Source organism: Mus caroli, unplaced genomic scaffold, assembly GCF_978045245.1.
Source record: "Mus caroli unplaced genomic scaffold, Mus_caroli_1 scaffold_7, whole genome shotgun sequence".
NCBI lineage: Eukaryota > Metazoa > Chordata > Mammalia > Rodentia > Muridae > Mus > Mus caroli.
The window spans coordinates 32130447-32152224 of record NW_028227262.1 but is presented as its reverse complement, the minus strand read 5'-3'; the positions used below and the strand labels follow the sequence as shown (position 1 = coordinate 32152224).

General features: G+C 40.8%; 1 protein-coding gene across 1 annotated transcript; it reads left to right on the top strand.

Annotated features, from left to right (window-relative positions):
• The first annotated feature begins 6723 nt into the window (after positions 1-6723).
• Positions 6724-7707, top strand: LOC110289195 (olfactory receptor 6C4-like). Its single transcript, XM_085839613.1, has one exon. It carries the CDS (start codon positions 6724-6726, stop codon positions 7705-7707), a length of 984 nt encoding a protein of 327 aa, XP_085695739.1.
• Positions 7708-21778: the final 14071 nt, after the last annotated feature.

Here is a 21778-nt window from a genome sequence, read left to right as displayed (position 1 = left end):
GTAACATATAAAGGCAGATCTATTAGAATTACATCAGACTTCTTACCAGAGAGTACGAAAGCCAGAAGATCATGGGCAGATGTTACATAGACCCTTAGAGAACACAAATGCCAGGCCAGGCTACTATACCGAGCAAAACTCTCAATTACTATAGATGGAGAAACCAAGGTATTCCATGACAAAACCAAATTCATACAATATTTTTACATGAATCCAGCCCTTCAAAGGATAATAAAGGGAAAACTCCAACACAAGGAGGGAAATTATGCCCTAGAAAAAGCAAGACAGTAAGCCTTCAACAAACCTAAAAGAAGATATCCACAAGAACAGAATTCCAACTTTAACAACAAAAATAACAGGAAGCAAAATTTACTTTTCCTTAGTATCTCTTAATATCAGTGGACTCAATTCCCCCATAAAAAGTCACAGACTAACAGACTGGAGGATCTTGTCTTTCTGGTCATTGCTGTGGTTTGTAGGTGGTACAGCTGGATAGGATTGCTGTGTCATTTCCCTCCATTGGTGGATTGCACAGCACCTTCCAGTAGTGTGAGAGTTAGTCCTTAAGGAAGAGGTCTTCACATCCAGCCTAATTTCTCCAAGTCCTGTGTTGGAAATATTTGTCACAGGTCAGTAAACTCCCGTTTGTCATTCTGTAATAGATCTTCATGTTCTGTATAAGAGTCTCTTCATCTATTTATTTGAGAGCTGGAGATTTAGTTCAGGCCCCAGGACCTGTGCTGTTGAAGGGGAGAATCAGGCCCTGCAAGTGTCCCCTGCCAACTGCATGTGTGCTCCCCCCGAGAAAATTAATAGATGTAATAGATATTAAGTAAAAGTAATTTTTGCTTCCTGTTATTCCAAAAAGTGCAACAAAGATGTGGTTGTTTCAATGAGAATGACCCTATAGGCTCAGATGTTTGAATGTTTGGTCTCTAATTGTGGAACTGTTTGGGGAAGGATTAGGAGGTGTGGCCTTGTTGGAGGAAGTGTGTCACTGGAGGTGGGCTTTGAGGTTTCAAAAACCCACACCATGCCTAGTCAGTCAGTCTGCCTATGCCTGCCCCCACAGCCTCCATCCCCACCCTCCACCACCCCTACCTTGTACTTATGGATCAAATGTGAGCTCTCAGCTATTACCAGGCTGCACACCATGATGATCACAAACTCAGCCTCTGAAACTGTAAACAAGCCCCAAGTTAAATGATTTCTTTTACAAGTTCCCTTTGTCATGATGTCTTTTAACAGCAATAGCAAAGTCACTAAGGAACTGGCACTTGTATGCTGAGAGTAACCAATAGCCATCTAATTGGACTTAAAGCAAGCTCAACAGGAGGGGGAAATGTCTCATATTATAAATCTAACCAACTACCCCTGACTGGTGAGGTCTATGACCCTAGAGAAGGACCTGCTCTAGTAAAGCAGCATAATTTCTAACTGCATTGTAAATACTTATCCTCATACCCACAAATAAATATAGGTCTCCCTCCTTACCACAGAAACTTCTTAAAGTGAAAGAATGGAAAAATATATATAACATGCTTAGTTTTTTTTGTCAACTTGACTCAAATTAGGGTCATTTAGAAAGAAAACCTCTATTGAGAAAAAATATTTTCATCAGATTGGCCTGTGGACAAGTCTGTGGAGCACATTTTTTTGTGTGTGGTTTTTTTCGAGACAGGGTTTCTCTGTGTAGCTCTGGCTTTTTTTTTTTTAAAGATTTATTTATTTTATGTATATGAGTACAATGTCCGATGTCTTCAGACGCACACACAGTGGTAGCTGGGAATTGAACTCAGTACCTCTGGAAGAGCAGTCAGTTCTCTTAACCACTGAGCCATCTCTCCAGCCCTGTGGAGCACATTCTTAATTGACGAGTGATGCAGGAGGCCCTAGTTCATGATGGGCAGTGCCACCCCTGGGCAGATGGTCCTGGATGCTATAATAAAGCAGGCTGAGTAGGCCACCATAAGGTGGTACAAGCACTCTGGATATCAGTTTGGCAGTTCCTCAGAAAACTGGACATAGTTCTACTGGAAGAACCAGCAATACCACTACCGGGCATTACCCAGAAGATGCTCCAACATGTAATAAGGACACATGCTCCACTATCTTCATAGCAGCCTTATTTATAATAGCCAGAAGCTGGAAAGCATCCAGATGTCCCTCAACAGAAGAATGGATACAGAAAATGTGGTACATTTCCACAATGGAGTACTACTCAGCTATTAAAAACAATGATTATATGAAATTCTTGGGCAAATGAATGTATCTGGGAGGATATCATCCTGAGTGAGGTAACCCAATCACAAAAGAACACACATGATATGCACTCACTGAAAAGTCGATATTAGCCCAGAAACTTAGAATACCCAAGGTACAATTTGCGAAACACATGAAACTCAAGAAGAAGGAAGACAAAAGTGTTGATACTTCGTTCCTTCTTAGAACGGGGAACAAAATACTCATGGAAGGAGTTACAGAGACAAAGTTCAGAGCTGAGACTGAAGGAAGGACCATCTAGAGACTGCCCCACCTGGGGATCCATCCCATAAACAACCACCAAACCCAGACACTATTTCATATGCCAACAAGACTTTGCTGAAAGGACCATGGTATAGCTGTTTCCTGTGAGACTATGCCAGTGCCTGGCAAATACAGAAGTGGAGTCTCACAGTCATCTATTGGATGGAGCACAGGGTCCCCAATGAAGGAGCTAGAGAAATTTGCCAAGGAGCCGAAGGGGTCTGCAGCCCTATAGGAAGAACAAAGTATGAACTAAGCAGTACCACCAGAGTTTATGTCTCTAGCTGCATATGTAGCAGAGGATGGCCTAGTCTGCCATCAATGGGAGGAGAGGCCCTTGGTCTTGAAAAGATTCTATGCCTCAGGGGAATGACAGGGCCAGGAATTGGGAGTGGGTGGGTTGGGAGGAGAGGGAGGGAGAAGTCGATTGGGGATTTTCAGAGAGGAAACTAGGAAAGGGGATAGCATTTGAAATGTAAATGAAGAAAATATCTAATAAAAATGGGTTTTGAAAAATATTAAAGTTATAAAGTTCCAATCCTTCCACAATCCTCCCCAACATACATAGTCAGGTCTGTCACAAGCATTACTCTATTTCTGGTGCTGAGCCCTGTCTTAGTTACAGTTTCTATTGTCTTAGGTAAATGCATGGCCCGCTGCAATTTGTGAAGGAAAGAGTTAGTTTGTCTTTCACCTTCAGTTCATCAAGAGGAAAGTCAGGGCAAAAACCTGGAGGCAGGAACTGAAGCAGAAGCCATGGAGGAGTGCTGCTTACTGGGTTGCTCAGCCTGCATATTTATTGTCCCCAGGACCACTAGTCTAGGGCTATTAGACCTTACAGTGAGCTGGGCCCTCCTATGTCAATAATCAATCAATATAATATCCCACAGACTTTCCAACAGGCCAATCTTGTGGGGGCATTTTCTCAATTAGCTTCCCTATTCCAAAATGACTCCAGCTTGTGTTAAATTGATATAAAACTAGTCAGCACAATGCAATGTTTGTATTATGTTAGGTCTAGTTATGATGTAATTGTGTTACTTTAGAAGCTAAATATGACAATATTTTATTGAGTATTATGTTGTCAAAGGTGAACTTGTAGTGGTTAATTTTTGTTGTCAACACGGTTGAATCAGGAATCGACTAAGAAATGGATCTCTGGGTAACTCTGTGAGGATATTTTCTGGTTTAACTGTGAGAGCAGGATTTTCCCAAAGAGCCTGTAGTATCTTCTGCCTCTATCCAAAATAAAAAGAAGAATATAGGAAAAACAGTTCTTTTGTCAGACTTCCTTCACTTATTGCTGATAGGTGCATCAACTCTGTTGTAAAACAGACTTGACATCTGAACTCAGCTTCATCAGCCTCCCAGTGTGGACTGAAGATCAACAAGTCTCTAGGAATTATTCAGGCTTTCAGCACCAGATTTCAGAACTTCAAAGGCAGCATGTGTGGTGAACTGAGAACTGCACCTCTACAGTGTGCAGCCAGCAATTCCTAGACCACTAATATACATACCGTGTAAGCCAATCTAGTAAATTCTCTTTGTAACATGTGTTCATTCTATTACTTGTCTTTCTCTAGAGAAACTTGACTTATATAGTGGCTCAGAGATCCAAATTCTCTAGAGAACTTTAAAAAAAAAATAGATCAAGTTAGTTCTTCAGTTCTGGCTGTTGGGGTAGTCATTGTGAATTCTAGACTGACCTCAAACTCATGGGAATCCATCTGACTTAGAATGCATGGACTATAGGCATGTGTCATGTTAGCTACCTTCATTTGAACTTTCAGGCCTACATTAACAATATTATGGTATTTGGGAAATTATGAACCTTGGGAGATTATATGTATTCCAATTTAAAATATTTTCATGAAGAAATTTGGGATCTCATATTATATTTTTGTACACAATGAAAGGGCAACCACTATACTATCTAATCATTACTTGTTATTATTATTATCATTAGTCAAATGATATTAACAACATTGTTAAATTACCATTCATAAGGGATCTTAGATTGACAGCCACTAATGATACGTAGTGTCTCTTGGTTCAGCCCACTGGACCTGGTAGATCCTGATTAGTATCAAGAGACAGTCCACTAGTAAGCATATGTTGGAACAAATTCAGGTCCCTGTCATTTCTGCTCCTGGTGGTACAAGTCTTCTCAGTCTGAACATGCGTGCTTGGGTGGTGGTGGTAAGAGGGGCAAATTCAATGCCTTGGGAAGCATTTTAAAGGAACACTATCAATGTGAAAAATATCTAGTATGTCATATTGAGGGAAGAGTCTCCTACTTCTCTCCTGGCTGTACTTTGTTCCTAGCACTAGGGTTTCATGTTGATGCTGGCATATGCAAGGTAGCAGGATGAGGTGTGGGGACCTGGAGACTCACCAGAGCTTTTTAGGAATTCCAGATGAATTCACTTGTCAATTCTCAGGGAACAGGGAGGCAATGTATGTACTTGTTTTTCCATAGTTACCACACAAGATTTCCACTGAGATATGCTTGGTTTAATGAAGTTCTTAGGCTGTTGGTTGATTGGAGAAGAATACCTGGCAGATGTTGAATTCACCTCTGGACAAATTATGAACATTTAGAATGGAAGTGTTGACTTACTTACACTTCAGCTATTGGGACCAATGTGTTGATTTTTTTTTTTTATCTTACAGTTAAGAAAACAGAGGACAGGATTCTGGCTGCTGTTAGCTACTTGTGGCAAGGGTATGGCCTCAGTGTGATCAGAGCATCTTGCTATTTGTTTGTTCTAAATGGCAGTAGTGTTTTTCTTCAAAATGGTTTCACTACAAGTCACATACCGAGAGTGAAAGCATTTGGTTGTTCTAAGTCAGATAGCTAGGTCTGAGACCAGAGGTGGATGCTAGTTGACCAGAAGGACAAAGTCTCACATACAAGGACTTTATGCATTTACAGGGATAGAGTATTTAAGTACAGATGTGCGGGTGGCAGCCAGAGGTTGATGTTGGGTATCTCTGCTCATTGCTCTTTTTTGAGCTACAATCTCTAACTGTGGAGCTCATTGTGTCAGCTGGACTGGCTCACCTATCCAGTGGGTTCCTGGGTCCTGCCTGTCTTTGCCCCATCCAATGCTTGAGTTGCAGATGCCCTTCACCACCCCTGGCTTTTTACATGGTGCTGGGATTCTGAATTTTCACTCTCAGACTGGGGCTATAGATGAGAGCTGCTAGACATGAGCCATAAACCATCCAGATAGAGTTAATTGTGAGGTTCTTTCTAATCTAGTTCACTTCATAGGACTGCAGGTAGGACTACAGACTACAGACTACAGACTACAGGGTATTTTCTGCTAATAATAGTATGGCCAAACATGGAAACAATTGCTAAGGAATGATGATCCCACAAATATATTTTGTGGGATGAATGGCTTCTGATCTAAAATCTTTTGAAGATTTGTTATTTTATATGTACTGAGTATTTTGCATATATATATATATATATATATATATATATATATGTGTGTATGCATACAACATGTATGCCTGGTGCCCTCAGGGGTCAGAATGGAGAGATGGATCCACTCGAACTGGAATTACAGATGATGAGATGCCATGACCATAGGACCTCTGCATGAATAACTAATGTGTATAACTGCAGAGTCATTGCTCTAGTGCCTCTGACTGAAATCTTGGTTTGTCTGGCTTGTTTTGATTTCTTCCACTTGTGTCAGTGGGAATTCAAACCAAAGCACCAAACTGTTATATAGGTGCACCAACCCTGAGCTACTCCCCCAGATTCAGGTTGATTTTTAAGTTGTACGTTTTCCTTTGCAATATTTATTTGAGCCTGTGTAATGTGAATATGCTTTTACTAGAAATATGTACCATGACTAAAGGGATAAAAAGGTATAACCTTGATTTCAGTGGACAGCGAACCACATGGGAAAATAACCAGCACTGTTGAGTGACTTTATCCCCAATGAAGGTGTGTGGAATGTGCAGTGCTTCTACACCTAGTGTTTTAGGGTACAGGTAATATAAAGGCAGTGATTGTAATAATCAGTTATTTTTCCTTAACAATGGGCAAAGAGACACCGTAGATGCCCTGTTTACCAAGTCTGAACGCCTTCCCATATCATTTACAGGTTTAGGAATACTCAGTTCTCCACCTTTAGTGATGGTTCTGCAAAGCCCCTCAGTGACAAACAGACTGAAGAGATGGAACGGCTGACGCCAGAGGAAACAAGGAATTGGACATGGGTCCAGGAGTTTGTCCTTGAGGGCTTCCCTGTGGCCGAGGACCTGAGGATCCTCTTCTTCCTGGTGCATTTGCTGGCCTACTTGGCTTCCATCATGGGCAACACCCTCATAATTAGCATCACCTGCATGGACCACCGATTGCAGACGCCCATGTACTTCTTCCTCAGCACTTTCTCCTTTGTGGAGTGCTGTTTTATAACTACAGTTATCCCCCAGCTGCTCATCATCTTTCTGTCAGGGAGGAAAACCATCTCCTTTGTGGCTTGCTTCACACAGGCCTTTTTCTTTCTTTTCCTGGGGGCAACTGTTTTTTTCCTCCTGGCTGTCTTATCCCTGGATCGATATCTGGCCATCTGCAAACCTCTACATTATCCAACCATCATGAGCCCAAGGATGTGCTTTCTTCTTGCTACTGTCTGCTTAGTTTTGGGATTCCTCTTCATGGCTGGTCCAGTTGTGATGCTTTCCCAGTCATCCTACTGTGGCCCCAACGTTATTCCTCACTTTTTCTGTGATTTTGGGCCACTGGCAAATCTCTCCTGTTCAGATACCATGTCTGTTGATAAGCTGTTTTTTAGCCTCGTTTTAATTTTGCTTTTTGCTTCCCTTCTGGTAGCCATCTTTGCATACAGCAACATAGTGGTCACAATAGTGCGTCTCCCTTCGGCCAGGGAGAGACAGAGAGCTTTTTCCACCTGTTCCTCTCATCTCATTGTCCTCTCTCTAATGTATGGCAGCTGTGTATTTATATACATGAAGCCAAAGCAGACAAGCAGGCTGGACACCAACCGAGAGGCTGCTCTTGTGAACACGGTAGTGACACCTCTTCTGAACCCTGTCATCTACACCCTGAGAAACAAGCAGGTCCACCAGGCTCTGAGGGATGCACTGTCCAGGGTTCAATTACCCAGATATCAGAGGAGCAATGCACCTTCCCTTTGACTTAGAGTAACAGCATTTTAATTTTATTTAAATGTTCTATATAAACCATCAGGTATGTTATCAAATCCTGCTTGTCTGTTATTACAACAATGGTTGATGTATCCAGTAATTCCACCTGAAGGCATTAATAATTTGTTATGAAAAAAATCTTTCTATATCTGCTCTGGTGTCAATGAAGACCAAAGCCTCATATATATTACATGCATATTACAATTTCTACAAAGTGTCTGCAATTATCCATGCATTTATCTGATGTGTGGCTTTTGTCTGATTTCAGGTATCCTCTTTTAGTGATGGAGGAACAAAGAGAGACTTGGGCTTGAGTTAGGAATGGAGAATCAAACTAATGAGTACCAAGAATTTAAAATTTATCGATGACAGATTTATGTTATCATCATACCAACATTTACATGACTCATAAACAATAACTGTCATAATATTCGTAATATATTACTTTACACCACTTACTGCAATTGTTTCCCATGAATTATATTTGCATATAAACAGACATCATTACTTACTCCTCTAGTTTTCACTAAGTTGTAAAGCATTGAAATAAAAAGTTCCCATTGCTGTGACTCCTTTACCAGGTTGCATTCACTCTTAACCCCCAAATGCAAGAACAACAAAAGGCCACAGGAATAATGGATTGTTAGGCAGACTAGAGTTGTATGTTGGTCTTCATGCCGATGAAATGCAAATAATTCAGGAGAAATTCCCTCAGAGGTGAAAGAAATCTAACTGTAATGTTAGAAGATAATACTGCTTCTTGAGATGAATTTATGGATGAGGTAAGGCATCCATGTTAGCACTAAGACAAAATGAATCTATTGATCAAATATGTGTCATGAGACAAGCTGAATAGAAAACAAGAATAAAAACACCTTTGTCCTGCTTAGTTTTCTTGTCAAGTTGACCCTTAGTTGAGAAATGGCTGCCATCAGATGGCCTGTGTGTAAGACTGCGGAGCATTTTCTTAATTGTTTATTGACATGGGAGGGACCCGAGCACATGGGCAGAGCTATCTCTTCCTCTGGCTGGTGGGTCTGGGCTGTCTGGGAAATGCAACTGACTGTGACCATAGGAGTAAGCCAGCAAGCAACAGCCTTTTGCCATTCCCATTTCAAGCTCCTGCCTTGGGTTTTTCCCTGTCTTCATCTAATGAACTGTAACTTGGAATCCAAATAAATCCTTTCCTCCCAAAGTTGCTTTTGCCCTTGGTATTTATCACAGCAACAAAAAGCTAACCAGGGCACCATGATAGAACTGGGAAGCCAGGCCCCTTGGTATTGCAAACTTTATATGCCCAGTATAGGGGAATGCCAGGGCCAAGAAGCAGGAGTGGGTGGGTAGGGGAGCAGGGGCAGAGGGAGGGTACAGAGATCTTTCAGGATAGCATTTGAAATGTATATAAAGAAAATATCTAATAAAAAAATTAAAAAAAGAAAGGACAAAATGAAACACACAGTGAGTCCAAAGAGATTAAATCCAACTTTACCACAATGACAAAGTAGAAGTAGATTTAGAATGTTTTTTTCTTTTTTGAATAGAGTTTTTTTTAAAAAAAATATGTTTAAATTAGATATTTTCTTCATTTACATTTCTAATGCTATCCAAAAGTCCCCCAGACCCTACCTCCCCCGACTTCCCTACCCACGTACTCCCACTTCTTGTCCCTGGCGTTCCCCCTACTGAGGCATATAAAGTTTGCAAGACCAAGGGGTCTCTCTTCCCAAGGATGGCTGACTAGGCCATCTTCTGATGCATATGCAGTTAGAGACATGAGCTCCAGGGGTAATGGTTAGTTCATATTGTTGTTCCACCTGGAGGGTTGCAGACCCCTTTAGCTCCTTTGGTACTTTCTCTAGTTCCTCCATTGGGGGCCCTGTGTTCCATCCAATAGCTGACTGTGAGTATCCACTTCTGTGTTTGCTAGGCCCCGGCATAGCCTCACAAGAGACAGCTATATCAGGGTCCTTTCAGCAAAATCTTCCTGGTGTATGCAATGATGTCAGTGTTTGGGGGCTGATTATGGGATGGATCCCCGGGTATGGCAGTCTCTAGATGGTCCATCCTTTCATCTCAGCTCCAAACTTTGTCTTTGTAACTCCTTCTATGGGTGTTGTGTTCCCAATTCTAAGAAGGGGCAAAGTGTCCACACTTTGGTCTTTGTTTTTCTTGAGTTTCATATGTTTTGCAAACTGTATCTTGCATCTTGGGTATTCTAAGTTTCTGGGCTAATTCCACTTATCAGTGAGTACATATCATGTGAGTTGTTTTGTGATTGGGTTAACTCACTCAGGATGATGCCCTCCAGGTCCATCCATCTGGCTAGGAATTTCATAAATTCATTCTTTTTAATAGCTGAGTAGTACTCCATTGTGTAAATGTACCACATTTTCTGTATCCATTCCTCTGATAAGGGACATCTGGGTTCTTTCCAGCTTTTGGCTATTATAAATAAGGATGCTATGATCAAAGTGGAGCATGTGTCCTTCTTACCAGTTGGAACATCTTCTGGGTATATGCCCAGGAGAGGTATTACAGGATCTTCCGATAGTACTATGTCCAATTTTCTGATTTCCAGAGTGGCTGTACAAGCTTGCAATCCCACCAACAATGGAGGAGTGTTCCTCTTTCTCCACATTCTCGCCAGCATCTGCTGTCACCTGAATTTTTGATCTTATCCATTCTGACTGGTGTGAGGTGGAATCTCAGGGTTGTTTTGATTTGCATTTACCTGATGATTAAGGATGCTGAACATTTTTTCAGGTGCTTCTCAGCCATTTGGTATTCCTCAGGTGAGAATTCTTTGTTTAGCTCTGAGCCCCGTTTTTAATGGGGTTATTTGATTTTCTGGAGTCCACCTTCTTTAGTTCTTTATATATATTGGATATTATTCCCCTATCTGATTTAGGATTGGTAAAGATCCTTTCCCAATCTGTTAGTGGCTCTTTTGTCTTATTGACGGTGTCTTTGCCTTACAGAAGCTTTGCAATTTTATGAGGTCCCATTTGTCAATTCTCGATCTTACAGCACAAGCCATTGCTTATCTATTCAGGAATATTTCCCCAGTGCCCATATCTTCGAGACTTTTCCCCACTTTCTCCTCTATAAGTTTCAGTGTCTCTGGTTTTATGTGAAGTTCCTTGATCCACTTAGATTTGACCTTAGTACAAGGAGATAGGAATGGATCGATTCGCATTCTTCTACATGATAACAACCAGTTGTGCCAGCACCATTTGTTGAAAATACTGTCGTTTTTCCACTGGATGGTTTTAGCTCCCTTGTCAAAGATCAAGTGACCATAGGTGTGTGGGTTCATCTCTGGGTCTTCATTTCTATTCCACTGGTCTACTTGTCTGTTGCTATACCAGTACCATGCAGTTTTTATCACAATTGCTCTGTAGTAAAGCTTTAGGTCAGGCATGGTGATTCCACCAGAGGTTCTTTTATCCTTGAGAAGAGTTTTTGCTATCCTAGGTTTTTTGTTATTCCAGATGAATCTGCTGATTGCCCTTTCTAATTTGTTGAAGAATTGAGTTGGAATTTTGATGGGGATTGTATTGAATCTGTAGATTTCTTTTTTTTTTAATTTTTAAAAATATATTTCATTACGTATTTTCCTCAATTACATTTCCAATGCCATCCCAAAAGTCCCCCATACCCTCCCCACCACTTCCCTACCCACCCATTCCCATTTTTTGGCCCTGGCGTTCCCCTATACTGGGGCATATAAAGTTTGCGTGTCCAATGGGCCTCTCTTTCCAGCGATGGCCGACTAGGCCATCTTTTGATACATATGCAGCTAGAGTCAAGAGCTCTGGGGTACTGGTTAGTTCATAATGTTGTTGCACCTACAGGGTTGCAGATCTCTTTAGCTCCTTGGATACTTTCTCTAGCTCCTCCATTGGGGGCCCTGTGATCCATCCAATAGCTGACTGTGAGCATCCACTTCTGTGTTTGCTAGACCCCGGCCTAGTCTCACAAGAGACAGCTATATCAGGGTCCTTTCAGCAAACACTTGCTAGTGTATGCAATGGTGTCATCGTTTGGAGACTAATTATGGGATGGATCCCTGGATATGGCAGTCTCTAGATGGTCCATCCTTTTGTCTCAGCTCCAAACTTTGTCTCTGTAACTCCTTCCATGGGTGATTGTTTCCAATTCTAAGAAGGGGCAAAGTGTCCACACTTTGGTCTTCGTTCTTCATCAGTTTCATGTGTTTTGCAAATTGTATCTTATATCTCGCTATACTAAGTTTGTGGGCTAATATCCACTTATCAGTGAGTACATATCGTTTGAGTTTTTTTGTGATTGTGTTACCTCACTCAGGATGATTCCCTCCAGGTCCATTTGCCTAGGAATTTCATAAATTTATTCTTTTTAATAGCTGAGTAGTACTCCATTGTGTAAATGTACCACATTTTCTGTATCCATTCCTCTGTTGAGGGGCATCTGGGTTCTTTCCAGCTTCTGGCTATTATAAATAAGGCTGCTATGAACATAGTGGAGCATGTGTCCTTCTTACCGGTTGGAACATCTTCTGGATATATGCCCAGGAGAGGTATTGAGGGATCCTCCAGTAGAACTATGTCCAATTTTCTGAGGAACCACCAGACTGATTTCCAGAATGCTTGTAAAAATGGCTATCTTTTGGCAAGATAGCCATTTTTACAATGTTGATCCTGCCAATCCATGAGTATTGGAGATCTTTCCATCTTCTGAGATCTTCTTTAATTTCTTTCTTCAGAGACTTGAAGTTCTTATCATACAGATCTTTCACTTCCTTAGTTAAAATCACACCTAGATATTTTATATTATGTGTGACTATTGGAAGGGTATTGTTTCCCTAATTTCTTTCTCAGCCTGTTTATCCTTTGTGTAGAGAAAGTCCATTGACTTGTTTGAGTTAATTTTATATCCAGCTACTTCACTGAAGCTGTTTATCAGGTTTAAGTGTTCTCTGGTGGAATTTTTAGGGTCACTTATATGTATTATCATATCATCTGAAAAATGATATTTTGTTCTTCCTTTCCAATTTGTATCCCCTTGATCTCCTTTTGTTGGCGAATTGCTCTGGCTAGGACTTCAAGTACTGTGTTGAATAGGTAGGGAGAAACTGGGCAGCCTTGCCTAATCCCTGATTTTAGTGGGATTGCTTCCAGCTTCTCACTATTTATTTTGATTTGGCTACTGGTTTGCTGTAGATTGCTTTTATCATGTTTAGGTATGGGCCTTGACTTCTTGATCTTTCCAAGACTTTTATCATGAATGGGTGTTGGATTTTGTCAAATGCTTTCTCCGCATCTAAGGAGATGATCATGTGGTTTTTGTCATGTGGTTGATTGTTTTGACCTGTTCTTGTTTTCGGTTAGCGAGAATTTTATTGAGTATTTTTGCATCGATATTCATAAGGGAAATTGGTCTGAAGTTCTCTATCTTTGTTGGGCCTTTCTGTGGTTTAGGTATCAGAGTAATTGTGACTTCATAGAATGAATTGGGTGGAGTACATTCTGCTTCTATTTTGTGAAATAGTTTGTGAAGAACTGGAAATAGATCTTCTTTGAATGTCTGATAGAACTCTGCACTAAACCCATCTGGTCCTGGGCTTTTTTTTTTTTTTTTTTTTGGGAGACTATTAATGACTGCTTCTATTTCTTTAGGGGATATAGGACTGTTAAGATCATTATTCTGATCCTGATTTAACTTTGGTAACTGGTATTTGTCTAGAAATTTGTCCATTTCATCCAGGTTCTCCAGTTTTGTTGAGTATAGTATATTTTTGTAGAAGGATCTGATTGTGTTTTGGATTTCTTTAGAATCTGTTGTTGTGTCTTCCTTCTCATTTCTGATTTTGTTAATTATGATGCTGTCCCTGTGCCCTCTAGTGAGTCTGGCTAAGGGTTTGTCTATCTTATTGATTTTCTCAAAGAACCAGCTCCTCGTTTGGTTGATTCTTTGAATAGTTCTTCTTGTTTCCACTTAGTTGATTTTGCCCCTGAGTTTGATTATTTCCTGCAGTCTATTCCTCTTGGGTGAATTTGCTTCCTTTTGTTCTACAGTTTTTACATGTGTTGTCAAGTTGCTTGTGTGTGCTCTCTCTAGTTTCTTTTTGGAGGCACTCAGAGCTATGAGATTTGCTCTTACAAATGCTTTCATTGTGTCCCATACGTTAGGGTATGTTGTGGCTTCAATTTCATTAAACTCTAAAAAGTCTTTAATTTCTTTCTTTATTCCTTCCTTGACGAAGGTATCATTTAGTAGAGTATTGTTCAGTTCCACTTGAATGTTGCTTTCTATTATTTATGTTGTTATTGAAGATCAGCTTTAGTCCATGATGATCTGATAGGATGCATGGGACAGTTTCAATATTTTTGTATCTGTTGAGGCCTGATTTGTGACCAATTATATGGTCAATTTTGGAGAAGGTACCATGAGGTGCTGAGAAAAAGCTCTATCCCTTTGTTTTAGGATAACATGTTCTGTAGATATCTGTTAAATCCATTTGTTTCATAACTTCTGTTAGTTTCACTGTGTCCCTGTTTAGTTTCTGTTTCCATGATCTGTCCATTGATGAAAGTGGTGTGTTGAAGTCTCCCACTATTATTGTGTGAGGTGCAATGTGTGCTTTGAGCTTTACTAAAGTTTCTTTAATGAACATGGCTGCCCTTGCATTTGGAGCATAGATATTCAGAATTGATAGTTCCTCTTGGAGGATTTTACCTCTGATAAGTATGAAGTGTCCCTCCTTGTCTTTTTTGATAACTTTGGGTTGGACGTTGATTTTATTCGATATTAGAATGGCTACTCCAGCTTGTTTCTTCATACCATTTGCTTGGAAAATTGTTTTCCAGCCTTTCACTCTGAGGTAGTGTCTGTCTTTTTCCCTGAGATGAGTTTCCTGTAAGCAGCAGAATGTTGGGTTATGTTTGTGTAGCCAGTGTGTTAGTCTATGTCTTTTTATTGGGGAATTGAGTCCATTGACATTAAGAGATATTAAGGAAAAGTAATTGTTGCTTCCTATTATTTTTGTTGTTAAAGTTGGCATTCTGTTCTTGTGGCTGTCTTCGTTTAGATTTGTTGAAGGATTACTTTTTTGCTTTGTCCAGGGTGTAGTTTCCGTCCTTGTATTTTTTTTTTCTGTTTTTATCCTTTGAAGGGCTGGTTTCCTGGAAAGATATTGTGTGAATTTGGTTTTGTCGTGGAATACTTTGGTTTCTCCATGTATGGTAATTGAAAGTTTGGCTGGGTATAGTAGCCTGGGCTGGCATTTGTGTTCTCTTAGTTTCTGTATAACATCTGTGCAGAATCTTCTGGCTTTCATACTCTCTGGTGAGAATTCTGGTATAATTCTGATAGCTCTTCCTTTATATGTTACTAGATCTTTTTCCCTTACTGCTTTTAATATTCTATCTTTATTTAGTGCATTTGTTGTTCTGATTATTATGTGTTGGGAGTTATTTCTTTTCTGGTCCAGTCTATTTGTAGTTCTGTAGGCTTCTTCTATGTTCATGGGCATCTCTTTCTTTAGGTTTGGGAAGTTTTCTTCTATAATTTTGTTGAAGATATTTGCTGGCTCTTTAAGTTGAAAATGTTCATTCTCATCTACTCCTATTATCCGTAGGTTTGGTCTTCTCATTGTGTCCTGGATTTCCTGGATGTTTTGAGTTAGGATCTTTTTGCATTTTGTATTTTCTTTGATTGTTGTGCCTATGTTCTCTATGGAATCTTCTGCACCCGAGATTCTCTCTTCTATCTCTTGTATTGTATGGCTGATGCTCGCATCTATGGTTCCAGATTTCTTTCCTAAGGTTTTAATCTCCAGCGTTGTCTCATTTTGGGTTTTCTTTATTGTTTCTACTTCCCTTTTAGGTCTTGTTTGGTTTTGTTCAATTCCATCACCTGTTTGGTTGTGTTTTCCTGTTTTTCTTTAAGGACTTCTACCTGTTTGGTTGTGTTTTCCTGTTTTTCTTTAAGGACTTGTACCTGTTTAGTAGTGTTCTCCTTTATTTCTTTAGGTGAGTTATTAAAGTCCTTCTTGATGTCCTCAACCACCATCATGAGATATGCTTTTAAAGCTGGGTCTAGCTTTTCGGGTGAGTTGGGGTATTCAGGAGTGGCTGAGGTGGGAGTCCTGGGTTCTTATGATGGTGAGTGGTCTTGGTTTTTGTTAGTAAGATTCTTACGTTTGCCTTTCGCCATCTGTAATCTCTGGAGTTAGTTGTTATAGTTGTCTCTGGTTAGAGTTTGTTCCTCCCGCGATTCTGTTAGCCTCTATCAGCAGACATGGGAGACTAGATCTCTCCTGAGTTTCAGTGGTCAGAGTACTCTCTGAAGGCAAGCTTTCCACTTGCAGGGAAGGTGCACAGATATCTGGCCTTTGGACCTGCCTCCTGGAAGAAGACGAAGGCCCGAAACAGAGCCTGTTCCAGAAGCCTTGCTGCTTCCACCTGTCAGAGAAGCTGTGCAGCTTCTGTAGTCTGCACTCTCACCTACACATTCTAGTCTCTGAGAGATCCCGGACCAGAGATGGCTCCCTCAGGTGCTCCAGTAAAGCCCTCCCGGGTGAGGCAGACACCTCTCCTCTGTCAGGGAAAGTGCCTGGATGTCTGGAATCCAAAATGGGGTCTGCCCCAGAAGCTGTGTGGCCTCCACCTGTCCCAGAAGCTGTCAGCCTTTGCAGTCCACACTCTCACCTGAGCAGAGTAGTCTCTGAGGGATCTGGGAACTAAGATTGCTCCCCCAGGTGCTCCGGCTGAAAAGAGGTTTTTACTATATGAGTTGATTATGGTATAAATTATAAGAACATAGAAACAATCTTAAGTTCATAACTGCAAAATTTCAAAAGAAAAAAAAAGCTAATGATATGAAATAATAGCACTCCAAGTAGACTGGTTAAAAAAAAAAAAAAACGACCCAATCAGAAAGACACAACACTGATATGTGTGTGTTTGTGTGTGTTTGTTTGCGTGTGTACAATGGCAGATTTAAAGCACAGGGAAACATGGTATCAGTAGAAGGAGTATAAGGAGCACACAAATGTGGTTGGAAGTTCACAATATCATTGCTTCATTTACTAATAGGGGAGAATAATAAGCATTCAGAACCGTGTTAGTCCATCAGTGAACAAACAGGGCTTGATTAATTAGTAGATTCTTGTATTTTGCCTTTGCAGGATACACATCGCTTTCATGAGCACATGGGAACTTTATCATAATGGAATTTTTATTGGGCTGTAAACTCAATCTCAAAACTCTTTACATGATTGGAAAGATAGGATGCTATTAGGCCACAGAGTGAATGAGAAAGAAACAAAAAATATAGTAACAAATGATCTGTGAGAACTTAACTTTTGGCTGTAAAGTACTCATTGAAAATGACAACTTGTTGAGAGAAAATATTACAAATATAGTCTAGGAAATGTTATTATTTGAAAGAGATCCAAGAATGAAACATTCAAGGAGTGGATTTAAACAGGCATTTGTTTGTGTAGAGAAATGGTAGGAACTTGGTAAGTAAGAGAGAGAAATAGGGATTAGAAAAGGCCATGACATAAGCATAAGAGGAAAGGACAGAGAGCAGGGAGGGTGGGGAATGTGGAGGAAGTGCTGTGATGTGCTAGAAAAGTAAAAAAAACTCTTAAAAGAAAAGTAAGAAATGTATGGTTCCTCCTTCAGCAAATTATCTTGAGAGTCAACCATAACTACATAGGTCATTGAGGTAGTTGGAAGATACCATCTGAGACATAATTCAGGGAGGCAGCATGGAAGTTGAGAGAGGCTAAAGGTGCTACCCCAGCCATCTGATTCTGTCTAGCCGGGGGCCAGAAATGGGAATGAGGAAGGTTTTAATACTTCCAGCCCAAGCTCCAGCCATTGTTGATCAGTCTTTTTTTTTAAATTTTTATTATTATTAGGTATTTTGTTGATTAGTCTTAAGAGAATCCCTGAGTATAGGCCAGGAGTAGTGGTGCACACCTTTAATACCAGCACTCATAAGGCAGAGGCAGGTAGATCTCTGTGAGTTCAAGGTCACCTTGTTTTAAGAGAAGAAAGGAGAAGAGAAGAGAGGAGAAGAGAAGAGAAAGAAGAGAAGAGAGAGCAAATTCTTGAGTGGAAACCATCTAAAATACAAGCTGAACACCATCTGTTTTCAGAACTCAAAGAAAAAGACTAAAAAATGGGTGTGTTTTGTGTTTTGATTCATGCTATTTGGATTTCATTAAATGAAGATGCAATTCCTTTCTCAGGTTCACTGAATTTTGTTTGTACTGTCCACATACTCTTGGATGTGGAGACTGTGATGGAGCACAGCTGAACTACCATGACATGCCACATCTTTGAGCAAAACGGATTCTCCCTCTTTCTAAAGGTAAAAATTGCCAATCTCTCCTCAGCTAGGAATGGCAATTCATGCTCACCTCCCCTCTCCTTGCTGGGAATTTCTCTCATTTGAACTTGAGCAGGTCACAGCCATTGCGAGTTCCTATGGACAATTGGATCCGTTGTGTCCAGAAAACACTTTTCTTGTAGTCACCCACCATAGCTAACTTGAACAATCTTTCCAAACCCTCTTCCATGATGATCCCTGAACCATACGAGAAGGGGTTTTATATAGATACCGACTCATTGCTGAGAAACCTGTAGTTCTTATTCTCTGCATAATGACCATAATGTGGTCTGCATAGTGTAGTTCTGTGTGTTAATTTCCATCTATTGAAAGAAGACTATTTTTCAGTGAGGGTTGAGAGATGCAGTAACCTATGGGTGTATTGGTTTGAAAATGAATAGCCTTCATAGGCCCATAAATTTGTAGGCCTATTGGTTTGAATGGTAATGCACTAAGGGTGGGCTTTGCAGTCTCAAGGGCCCAAGCTCAGCACAGTGTCTCTCTCTACTGATTCTGCATCTGGATGTAGAACTCTTAGCTTCTTCTCCAGCACACTTCTGCCTGGATGCTGCCAAGCTCCCCACTATGACATCAATTCACTAAACCTCTGAAACTATAAGCAAGCCCCAATTAAATGCTTTCCTTTATAAGAGTTGTCTCTTCACAGCAATAGAACACTGACCAAGACAATGGGTATAAGGAAAACGCATTAGGGATTATTTTAAGTGTTTATATATCAACATAATAGTAATATGTTTTCCTCTACAAAGGATAGTAATGCCAGACTCTCTCTCTGGCTTGTATTTTGTGGAGAAGATGCTAAATCAAACCAGAAAGTGGCCAGGCACTCCCATGACACTGGAGCCACCATTGCTCCATTGGGCTAATCTTGCCAAGCCAGTCCTCCTTGTGGTTGTCACGGTTCACAGCTGGGTAAAACTCATGTCCACTTTCCTCCTCTGGTGTTGTCAATGGCACCTTTCACCACTATGAAAGCTAACCTTTAGGGAGAAAGCTTCCAGGTGCGTACCAATTTGATTTTTCCATAATCTGCCTAATGTATGGAGTATTTTCAATCAACTTATGGAGGGTAACCAAGAGCAATGGCAATAGCCAGTGATGTTAGTAGTTTATGGGATTCTACTGGGAAATAACTCATATAGGGACAATTCATTCTCAGTACCATAAATTTTATTTGCTACCATGGTGTCTAGCAGGGGTGTTATCTCCAATTCCCTCATTATAAGGTATTTTTATTTAGATACTTTATTATATATGTATATGCATAAGATTATGTATATATTTTAGGAAGTTCTTTTAGTAGCAGGTTTTCATATAACTGTTTTCTTTTCTTTTAGATATATTTTATTTTTATTTTTATTCTTTAATCCATTTTTTACAGTCCAGTGTTCATCTTTTCCTGGTCTGCCCACAAACCCACCAACTGGTCCCATCCATACTTGCCTCCACCACCACCACCCCTATCTCTAAGAGGATGGCCCCCTATGCCCACCCAACCAGGTCACCCCACTCCCTGAGACCTCAAGTATCTCGAGGGATAGGCACATCTTCTCTCTCTGTGGCCAGACCAGGCAGTCCTCTGCTGTATGCATTTTGGGGCCTCATATCAACTGGTGTATGCTGCCTGGTTGGTGGCTTAGTGTCTGAGAGATCTCGGGGATCCAGGTCAGTTGAGACTACTGGTCTTCACATGGGGCCGTCCTCCTTCTCAGCCTCTCCTAGCTTATCCCCAATTAAACCACAGGGAACCCCATTTTCCCTCCATTGATTGGGTCTAGTATCTGCATCTGATTCATTCAGCTGCTTGTGAGCATTTCAGAGGGCTAAACTCCTAACTAAACACTAAACTCCTGTCTGCAAGCACACCAGAGCATCAGTAACAGTGTTAGGCCCCAGGACTTCCCCTTCAGGTGGAGCACAATTGGAGCCTGTCACTGGACCTACTTTCTCTCAGGGTCTTCTCCACTTTTTCCTAAAAATTCCTTTAGACGGGAATAATTCTGGGTCAGAGCTTTTGACTGTGGGATGGAAACTTAATCCACCTGATGTCCTCTCCCTCCACTGGAGGTAGACTCTATAAGTTCCTCTTTCCCACTTTCGAGTACTTCATCCAAGGTCCTTCTTGTGAGGAGCGGGTGTGGCAGCAGTCCCAAGATGGCGCCTGGGACTGCAGCCAAGTCTTATGACTTGCACCTGACTTCCTCATACACCTGGAAATAAGCCACGACCATCATGAAAACTGCGCAGATGCACCGTGATGCAAGATCGGACCATATGATGAGTGATGATTATGGCCAATGGACTGCTGTTACGTGGACTGGGCTGATGGGGCATGGTTGAGAGGTTATATAAGGGATTGCAATTAGGGGGATAGATATAAAGGATTCCTGGAGAGATTGATTTCTGGAGAGAGATTCATGCATGATGTTGAAAGGTTCCTGAATAAACTGCTTTATGTTTATTCATATAAACAATATGAATGAATGAAACAATATGAATATGAAGAATGCTGTGTCGTCGTTCCTTTCTGCTGGTCGGAATTGGAGGCGACACCTTCCCTTTGAGTTCTGAGAGTCTCTGACTTTCCAGGTCTCTGGTACATTCTAGAGGGTCCCCTCACATCCTACCTACTGAAGATGCCTTTTTTTTTTTTTTGCTTTCTGCTGGCCCTCAGGGCTTCAGTCCTGTTTTCCCCAATCCCCCTGCCTATACCCTCTCTCATCCAGATTCCTTCTTTCCTCTGTCCCACCACCCACCCCCACCATGTGGTTGCTTTCTTCTACTTCCCAAATGAGATTGTGACATCCTTACTTGGGCCCTATGGCTTGTAGCCTTCTTGAGTTCTGTGAATAGTATCTTGAGTATTCTGTACTTTTCTGGCTAATATCCACTTATGAGTTGACTGAGATGCCACTGCTAACCTGTGAACCAAATTGTAGATTTCCAGACAACACAGTCAGGAGTTGCTCCAAAGAAACTTTCTAAACAGGTTCACTTCTCTCATATCTTTCTTCTGCACTACCTGTGTCTATAAGAGGGGTTAAAGTGTTTAAGAATCATCATTAAAAAAGGTTTTGAAAAAATTAAAGTTATAAAGTTCCAATCCTTCCACAATCCTCCCCAAAATACGTGGTCAGGTCTGTCACAAACATTAGTCTATTTCTGGTGCTGAGTGCTGTCTCAGTTACAGTTTCTATTGTCTTAGGTAAATGCATGGCCAGTTGCAGTTTGTGAAGGAAAGGGTTAGTTTGTCTTTCACCTTCAGTTCATCAAGGAGGAAAGTCAGGGCAGGAACCTGGAGGCAGGAATTGAAGCAGAAGCCATGGAGGAGTGCTGCTTACTGGGTTGGCCAGCCTGCGTATTTATTGTCCCCAGGACCACCAGCTTAGGGTATCAGGTCCCCAGTGAGCTGGACACACCTATGTCAATCATCAGTCAAGAAAATGTCCCACATTCTTTCCAATAGGCCAATCTGGTGGGGGCATTTTCTCAGTTGAGCTTCCCTCTTCCAAAATGACTCCAGCTTGTGTTAAATTGATATAAAACTAGTCAGCACAATGCAATGTTTGTATTATGTTAGGTCTACCTATGATGTAATTGTATTCCTTTGGAAGCTAAATATGACAATATTTTATTGGGTATTATGTTGTCAGAAGGT